The 9,774-nt window shown below is 42.3% G+C and overlaps 1 protein-coding gene across 1 annotated transcript; it reads right to left on the reverse strand.

Moving 5' to 3' along the window:
- Nucleotides 1–6,273: 6,273 nt before the first annotated feature.
- On the reverse strand, nt 6,274–8,150 carry LOC147433368 (peroxidase A2-like). Its single transcript, XM_086491756.1, has 4 exons — nt 7,803–8,150; nt 7,382–7,573; nt 7,046–7,214; nt 6,274–6,875 (listed from the first exon to the last, which is right to left on the reverse strand). The coding sequence occupies exons 1-4, from the start codon at nt 8,046–8,048 to the stop codon at nt 6,463–6,465; spliced, it is 1,020 nt and encodes a 339-aa protein (XP_086347882.1). The 5' UTR covers nt 8,049–8,150; the 3' UTR covers nt 6,274–6,462.
- Between the last annotated feature and the right edge of the window lie 1,624 nt (nt 8,151–9,774).

Raw genomic sequence — 9,774 nt, forward strand, 5'->3', positions numbered from 1 at the left:
TTGAGCAAGAAAAGAGAAACCTTGAGCTCTGATACCAATGTAACATTTAATGGCCTAATAACTTATGAGTAGCGGAAATTAGCATGAACATAGTGGGCATTTCATTAGAATAGATTCCTAATGAGAATTACAAGAGTGCTTGGGTGGAGAGAGCAACAAAAAGCATAACACCTAGTTAGATAGCATCGACAATACTTTCAAAAGAGAGAGAAATTAAGCTATTGACAACAGTTGAGGACCGGATTTTCATGGAGCCGGTCCCCCCTCCAAAAGGCTTTGTATTATGGTTTCTCCCATCAAGAGAGACATTGTACAATACAATTCTTTGTGTTCCTTCAAGACTAGCTAGTGCAATAAAGATGGAAACTTCATGCACTAAGCAAAACACTTAACAAACACAACTTGAATTATCCCCTTTCTCAGACCCAAGACCTCACACACCTTCGAAGATGGTGAGAGCTAGCAGGGTATGAGAGTAGATTGAGAGGAAGAAGGAGTATCTTATGAGAAAGATGTACATCTCCTCACATAATCACTCATATGTAGCATAGCTTGGTAGAGGAGATGAGCATGCATTGAAGCTTGGCTCTTGGTTGGATTTGCATCCACAAGCCAAGAGTGTGTGGATGTAGGCTTCTATCTCACAAGCTTGGAGTAGGTGATGAGTTCTCCATTAAAGCTTGGGAAGAGATAGTCTTCTCTTTCTTCACACATGAGCTTGTGTGAGTGTGTGTGTGATAATGCCTTGCAAAAATCAGCCCCCCCTCTCTCTCTTGGGCGAGCCCTCTTGCTAATTGCTCTTGCTGAAGCCTCATTGGCCCTCCCCAAGTCAAGGCAATTACAATTAAGCAGCATAAGTGATAGCCTTCTGACATGTGTCCCCCTTTCCCCTTTTGTGAGAGCTTTAGGTAATTAAATAATTAAACTAAACTCTCATTGGACCCCTTTGCCTCCTGGCCAATAGGAATCAGGCAAGCCATGGGGCTCCTGAATGCTCATTGGACCCCTTGGGAGCTAGACTGCCCAATAGTCTTCTAGGAGACTTAATTCTCATTGGTTTCTTTTATAAGATGTTTTTAAATTAATTAAACTAGATTTACTCTAGCTTAATTCTCATTGGTCCACTTCAAGGGTCATCCAATAGAAATTGGGCACACCTTGTGGGCATCTGGCCTAGGGAGCTGACATGTGTCCCTCATTCCCTTTGTGTAAAGGGAGCCTGTGTGTGTGTGTGTGGCTTTCTCTCTCATCCCCTACCTTTTGGGCTCGCCCCCTCCCATGTAGGGATGTGCAAAGACTTTTAGGGCACACACAAAGCATCCAATTTTCCCTAGGGTTGACCTTTTGACAGAACCTTTGAATTTTGGAACCTTAGCATTTTGGAAGTCTTAATGGGCTGAACCTTAGGGTCTTTTTAGCCCATTGTTGCACATGGATCTTTTGCAGATGGCCCCCCCTTTGGATCCCTATTTTCCCTCCTTTGGATCCCTATTTTGGCCGGTCTGCTAGCTTAACCAATATTCTAGCTTTTTCTCCCCTGGCCTTCCCCACATTAAATGATCAGTTTAATATGAGAAAATCATTTAGGAGAATTAGATATTGATTATTATGACATTACCTCTCTCTTGAAATCATAGTCGTTCTCGACTATGGTGTAGAGAAGATAAAGCATGTTCATGAGTCCTTTTCTTAGAGGGTAGAGGATCCCTATGTTACCCTACGACATCATTCCACAATGGATGACTAGTCCATTTGGCGCTTGAGAGTCTGAGGCTGCCGCAAGCATGTCTGCACATTAGTCATATCAGTCTTCCATAGTAGAGTGATAAGCTCTACTTGGTGTTTGGGAGACGTCGTCTCCGCAAACTTGATCTAAGCATGCATACTACTTCATTTTTGTGCAGAAATAAAGAAAAAGAGAGTCTTATAAGACAAAAATTTTGTTCATTTTTAAGATTTTTTACATTTTCTTACACTCTTGGGAAGCATTGTAAGCATTGACAAGGTTTAGGTTATCCTTTAATTGTATGCCTTGCATCCATCTAGCATCTTCAAAAGGATAATTCTTAAACTTAATAAGATATCGTCGGATAGTCTTACCGCCTCTTAGTACCTTGTCTTCATGTCGGAGAATGGACTCGGACTGTAGCACCTCTTCTTGGTCCTGGATCTCCGGTGGATCTTCAATAGTTGGTTCTTGAGGTGGCTCTCCTTTGTAAGGATTTAATAGGCTCACATGAAAATCATTGTGTATGAGCCAATGATTGGGCAACTTGAGTTGATAGGCTATCTCATTGATTGGCCTAAGAATCTGAAAGGGACCATAGTACCTTTTTGCTAGTTTAGCATAGTACTTTTGGTGACCCGTAGGATTCTTGCCCATTGTGTGCCTTAATCGAGCCTTGCGAAACTTTAACAAGACCCAATCGTTTTCTTCAAAGGCTTCGGATCTTCTCTGCTTGTCAGCAGCAGCCTTTTGCCTTTGCTGTGAGATAGAGATAGCATCCTTAATCTTTTGGAAAGATTCTTGTAGGTCTCGGCTATACTCATCTGCAGCGAAGATCTTCCCATGTACCTTAAGTAGCAAGGGGCTTATTGATCTTCCCTCAATTACCTCGAAAGGTGCGTTTCCCGTGGAAGTATATACAGTGTTATTGTAAGCATACTCCACTAAGGGTAAGTACTTCTCCCATTGGGATCTTTGATCTACTTCCGTTACATAGGCTTTTAGTAGATTGAGAATGGTTAGGTTAGCTATTTCACTTTGGCCATCATTTGTGGATGATAGGCCGAAGAGAAGTTTAGCCTTGTTCCTAAATTCACAATCATGGCGTTGCGGTCATTGATCCAGTCATGCATGTATTACCGCAATGTATCTTTGGTTTTACCACGATTGAGATTGTGATGATATCTAAAGAGACCTTTGACACTACTAGCCCCTGCTTAGGTCTACTATTATGTATATGTATCTACATGCTTGTGTGAATATATACTTGTGTACATATATATGAATGAGTGAGTAGAGGGAGAGAGTAGAGAGATAGAGAGAGGACAATAAAATGCAATAGGCGTAGATAACAAGCAATACATGGAAAGGAAGATAGAGGGAGATAAAGAGAAATAGGAGTAGCTAAAGCTCATATTGATCTTTGTAATATAGAGGTCAGACGAGAGACCATCTGGTGGGGAGCAACCATCTGGTTCTTCTTTTGGTTGGTTCACATCCAGATGGGATCCCACCCAGGGTGGACATCACCCCCAATGAACTCAAGTCTTGAGGCAGTGAGATCAAGAGAAGAAATCAAGATTATTTACGTGGCTAGTTTTTTGGGACCATGATGTGTTATAGGTTTCTCTTTGTTATTTTCAGGCCATCCTACACCTACTTTCTCCACCGATGGTAGATCCAGTCCTACAACGGGCACTCTCTTTATGGAACTAGTACCTTCATTCGACGGAGGGATTGTTTGGCCGCTACACTCTGCAACAGCTTGCGAGCTACGATCTTTCTCCGCAATCCATGCCATGTGGGAGTTAGGGAGGGACTGCTTACATCTAGATCCTTGCACCAGCAACATCTCAGTCTACGACTCCCAAGCACCATCGACGCACTTCTTCTAATGGCACGTATCGACATTCGTCATAGGGCAACGAGCACCGGGAGAGAGGAGCGCATGGGATCTTGTGGCTTTGCTTGTTTTGGTAGTTGGGGGGGGATGGGATGGAGTCCCCTATTTCAGAGCATACCACCCCAGACGTAGAGGACAAGGATACTGACGCATCCGCGTCAGACACGCATGGGCGCTACTATAGGGTAAAGTATGGCGGGGAGGTGAACTTCGGTACATCACATGGTAGTGTTTCGACGCCATCTTCAGATTCTTATACATTCAATGTATCAAAATTGTTTTGTAAAGTTTAGAGACCAGCTTTCCGATCACGCACGCTACATTGAGGACGCATTGCATGCTAGATTTTCAAATGCCCCCAATTATCATTTTTCAGAACAGTGGTTGGAGAGCTACATAATTTTTTTTTTGAAAAACAAGCAGTCCACAGTGTACGACGCGTAGCGGCCAACCAAGTTAGAGATCCAGATAGGAGCTATCGCAGTGGAAACATGGCAGATGCTGAGTGAGAGTAGGCAATGCAAGAAAAGAGCGATCAGGCTACAACGAGCTCATCCTACAGACAACAACACTAAGAGCGTGCCAGACAAACTCCCACGCACTATGGCTCGGGAGGCAAAGTAGCTTGGAAGCACAAATATGTAAGTTTGGTTAAGGTGATTATAAATATTTTAGTTAATAATTTGTTGTTGTTATTGCTAACTTAGAAAAATATCACTCTTAGTCGACCAACCAGAGAGATGGTCAAGTTTCGAGAGCGGCATACACAATTTGAAACTTGACGATGGTTGTTGGAGAACAACAACATCTCTCTTGAGCAATTCTACTCAGGGGCTGGATCTCTACAAGCGGTAAGTTTAAACAAATAATACTGTATCAATTGTTTTGAGTTGTTGATTTTTTCAATTTGGTTTGGGTTAATGTAGAGTCACTAGATAGAAAATTACTTGTCTAAACCCTCATAAAGTCCCAATGTGGCACAATGTATCTACAACCATTTCATTTTATTTAATGTAACCTTTTTAAATAGTTGATCTTCTACAAGCGGTAAGTTTAAACAAATAATACTGTATCAATTGTTTTGAGTTGTTGATTTTTTCAATTTGGTTTGGGTTAATGTAGAGTCACTAGATAGAAAATTACTTGTCTAAACCCTCATAAAGTCCCAATGTGGCACAATGTATCTACAACCATTTCATTTTATTTATAACCTTTTTAGATAGTTGATCTTTTGTACATTAAATTGTCAATGTAAAGTATATTCAATTTCATTTTTTGTTTTTTTCTGTATTCTCTTTCAAAAAACAATTGATGTTTCATATGTTTTATCCAGCTCAAAAATAAAGGTGCTCATTTGGGCCACCCAACAAATGTGCATCTTTATTTTTGAATAAGCATGTAGCGATAGTAGCCACGGTAATAGTCACGACAATGTACGCGGTAATAGTTGTAGGTATATTCCTGCGTCTATTATCATGTATATTATTACTGGTAAAACACTATCGCGTCAATTGCTGCACACACAATCTTCTCTCTTTCTATTTTCCTTTGTTAGCCCGCAGCAATGCTAGCGGTTTTGTAAATTTTCTCTTATAGTGTAAGATAAGTAATATAATAAGTATTTGCACTGTGCTAATTTCGATTCTCTTGTCTACCTCAATTTCTTTTAGAAAGGCTAACTATTTGAATGGACATCCATGTAGTGGACCATCCAAATAGGCATCCTTATATTTTCAAGTCACCGGTTAGAAGTTATACAGGTAGAAATGCTAGTGCACATGCATAAGAAGATACATATCCACATCGATACCTGTGCACATAGTTAGGAAAGCTCGAGTATGTTTGAATGTGAGGTTCTCATTTTATAGTCTTTTGTTAATTATTTAGTGGCCATCCATACTGGTGCTAACCTACTATCTTGTAGCGAAAGAACTCAACAATTCATTATTAAGTTAACTTTCGATGTATTTTAATTATTTGTAATATTTTCTCATGGCACAACTAAAATTTTGAAAGATGGATCAATGTGTAGTGGTGTTAAGTCCCACATTCAATACCAAAGACCATTGTTCATTTGTAATATTGGAAACGAGTGTTTGTTCAAAATACTTATAATCTACTGGTAGCAAGTGGACTCTTGTATTGGCACTCTCTCTACTTCCTTTCTCTTATCGCTTGCATCATCATGAGCTATAATATAAGAGAAAGTAGACCTAGCAATTTGGGGGGAGAGAGAGAGAGAGAGCAACAATACTTTAGTTTAATTTCTTTATTGTAAATCTCAAAACTACTATAATACTTCAGGTTGCCCACATGAGAGAAGAAGAGGAAGAGGAGGGGGAGGGGGGGGGGGGGGGGGACTGCTATTGAGTCACCCCTTTCTAACTCCAATACCTGTACCCTTCTTAAGTGCACCCTAAAAGGGTGTGCTTAGGAGTTGGCTTTGTGACTCCCTCTCCCTTTTAGTGTGTGTTTGTGTGTGTGTGAGAGAGAGAGGGATAGAAGTCAAATAATTTTGTAAGAAAGAGAGAGGGATAGAAGTCAAATAAACCCTCCCACCTTTCTTTTGCAAGAAGTTGCTGGAATCATTAAACTAAGTAATTATTGTTTCAAATGATAAAAAATTATGTGGTATAGGAAAATCTAACATAAACACCACATTGAATAATTATTATCACGACCTTGAAAATTCAGGTCAAGCAAAATTACAACCAAGGCTTTTCATTCATGAGACTTTTGGGCTTGGTGCGTAATTTGTTGCAAGCCAGCTACCAAGTAAACGATTTGACTTGATACTTGAAATATTATTATTAAGACCGTTCAGAGCAACTAACTAAGCCGAGTTGACGACATGACAGTTGAGGCGAATCTCGCCCTGGGAGCCTGTCAGGGGGCTGATGTTGCCCATGTTCACCATCGACTGCGCAAATGCTGTAAAGAAGGTGCTCTGGCTGCTTGCATACGCTGCCGCCAGTGGCGCTGTGTTGCCATCGGACGTCAGCTCCTGATCCGACAGTAGCAGCCCCCTATTGATCTTCAGGTTGCTATAGTAACCCACGTCGAAGGTGTCGGTGGTTGTCGCATCCAATGGCCGCAGTGCATTCGCATCCCCGCCTTGTGGACACGTAGCCTGCAGTGACGCCAAGAAGTTCGGGTCGATCGTTGGATCCGGCGCGCCCGTCCCGCTGAAATTGTATAGCCGCGTGCTGAACGACACACACCTCGATAGCCCAATCGTATGACCACCTGCCCAACCATTATCAGCTTTATCATCATCATCATCCTCAGCAACATCAGTACAATGCTCATGAAGAAACAACAAAATAACTTTGCTCTATTCTTATAAGCATCCATCAACGTCACAATGGCTCATATTATAAAGAAGCAAACAAATTGTCTTTGCTTTGTTCACTCACCTGAAAGCGCCACAGTATCTTCCACGTCCAATCCCACGGCTGCAAACCTGCCGATGATCGTCGGCATGTCAGAGTTCGGGTTCGGAAGCGCCGCCGTCACCTGGGTAATGGTTGCTGGGCTTGTTGCATCCCTTCTTCCCAAGAGCACCGTCCATGATGGCCCTCCGACCTGCATGGATGCATCATCATCATCAACCCCATGCAACAAAAAAAAAAAGCATCCACATATAATTAACGTGCTTTCTGGTAAATTGGCATTCAAGTAACTCGACATGTGTAGTGAGCAAGACAAAAAATAATGAATATTGCAAGAAATATGGGGGTGGGTCATTATACCAATGTGACAGATGCATTTGCTGCGAGAGCAAGGATGTCAGCGCAAGACACGGTGGCGTTGCAAACGGCCTCGACAGCGCTTTTGATTTCATCCACCACCTCGAAGCCACGGATGCTGTTGTTGTTGGGAGGTGCGGCCTTCTCCCCTATCACGGTGGCAGTGTCATCCAACAAGACAGATCCATCACAACCCTGTCAATTACAATATGGTGATCACCAGTTTAGATATCAATGTCCATTAAGTGGAAGCACGTAGGAGCTATTTTGATCCTATATATGTGCTTGTGTTATTTTATATGCAGGCATCCCTTTGCCATAAAAAATGATTCAATGGGAATGTCGATGATTATGCAGGCATCCCTTTGCCATCCCTTTGGACCATGAATCAATGGGAATGTCGATGATTATGAGGAATGTTTACATGAACAAAGCAGTCATGGAAATGGAGGCGAAGTAGGGATGCTGCCATGCGCGCCTCGGCCTCGATAGCCTGCCGCACCACGCCCTCCACCACGGTGGCAACGGTGGGGCATGAAGTCTCATAGAAGCTTGGGCTCAGTTGGGCTTTTACGTGCATGTCATTTATGCTGAAGGGTAGTAGTAGAAGCAGCAATTGAAGCTGTGGAAGATGGACGTATAATATTGTGAAGGCTCTGGCAAAGCCCATATTCTCTATATTTAAGTCTCAGGCGTAATTAGAGGGGGTGTTTGTGTTTTCCTGTGGAGGAGCTGACAACAGCTATGAAATGTGTGTGTTTGTGTGGGTAGTGATGAGCATGCATGGAGTTTTATAGAGAGAGAGAGAGAGAGAGAGAGAGAGAGAGAGAGAGAGAGAGCAGTTGCGGGCTCTCTATCAAGTTTACTTGCTCAATATTGCTTCTTCATTTGGGGCCTCCCCGACGGGACGTTAGCTTCTGCGAGGCCATTGCCGAGTCTTTGTTTTGAAAAACCTCCACCCTCAAATATTATATTGAAGTGAAGTGGGTGGACGCAACAATAGTGAAACATTAAGGATAAAGTTGAATAAGGATCGATGGCCCACCAAGAAAGGTGCTATGGATCGTTGGATGCAATTATTTGCAATGTATGGAAACCATTGCCAAAGCTACATTGAGGTTGTCGCCATGGAGAGACTTGTGGAGTACATGCTAAAGCTATATCAAAGCTCTCCACACGGAGTTTCTAAAATTCCGACCCTTAGAAGCAAAACATTGTGCTCATGATGGATGCAAGATGTGCATACATGGTTTGTAATATGGGATGCAACACACTTGCTTTATTGTGCATCACTGGACCCTAAAGTGATTGAGGCTTTCCCACAATGCCAATGTATCATGGAATGGGGAGAATTTGGAGGCTCGCACTTTTCGCATTACATCACACCCGAATTATACTATATCCCAATTACAAAAGCATGCTGTGTTCGAGAGATTTTTTTTTTTGTACACTTAGAGACTTGAGCCCATCTCCTCATCTGCAATCTGTAACATAGCACCCTTTCAACTTAGCTTCCACTTCCTTTGATGTGAGACGCGACATTGGGGCTTTGGGGAAGAGTCCCTTCATGTATGCAAACTATGCACCTTGCAAGCTCAAGAGTCTAAGCATCATTGTCTTCTGGAGTGCTCATCTATTGATTACATTCAATCTTGCTTTCCTCACATTGTCTTCTGGAGTGCTCATCTATTGATCACATTCATGCTTGCTTTCCTCACCTTGTGACCTTGCATCAATCCGGACATATATTTCTCTCTCAACTGCTCAATAAACTCATAAGTACCACTATCATATCCACAATATTCAGGCATCGTGAGTTATTGATCAACTCAACATACAATGTGAGCGAACTACAACAAGTGATTTGTGTGTGTGTGTGTGTGTGTGTGTGTGAGAGAGAGAGAGAGAGAGAGAGAGAGAGAGAGAGAGAGAGAGAGAGAGAGAGAGAGAGAGAGAGAGAGAGGAGAAGTAGAAGAAAAGATGCACTATTTTGATGACTCTAACATGTGAGTTGAGTGCCTCTATTTGTGTGTGTGTGTGTGTGTGTGTGTGTGAGAGAGAGAGAGAGAGAGAGAGAGAGAGAGAGAGAGAGAGAGAGAGAGAGAGAGAGAGAGAGAGTGGAGCTATGGGCTGAGAGAGATGGCTCAAGCTATGAAAAATTGAGTTGCGACTAGGGCTAACCTTAGGTCATCAACCCCCTCCCTATCATTTGTGACTGTTGCGGCAAGTGCAGCTACAATTGCAGCCTCTAGCCGCCAACCCCTCCCCTCTCATCATTTGTGACAACACGTGTCATAATAATCAATATCTAATTCTCCTAAATGATTTTCTCATATTAAACTGATCATTTAATGTGGGGAAGGCCAGGGGAGAAAAAGCTAGAATATTGGTTAAGC

The sequence above is a fragment of the Adiantum capillus-veneris genome, chromosome 20 (genome assembly GCF_014529385.1).
Source record: "Adiantum capillus-veneris isolate H3 chromosome 20, ASM1452938v2, whole genome shotgun sequence".
Taxonomy (NCBI): Eukaryota; Viridiplantae; Streptophyta; class Polypodiopsida; order Polypodiales; family Pteridaceae; genus Adiantum; species Adiantum capillus-veneris.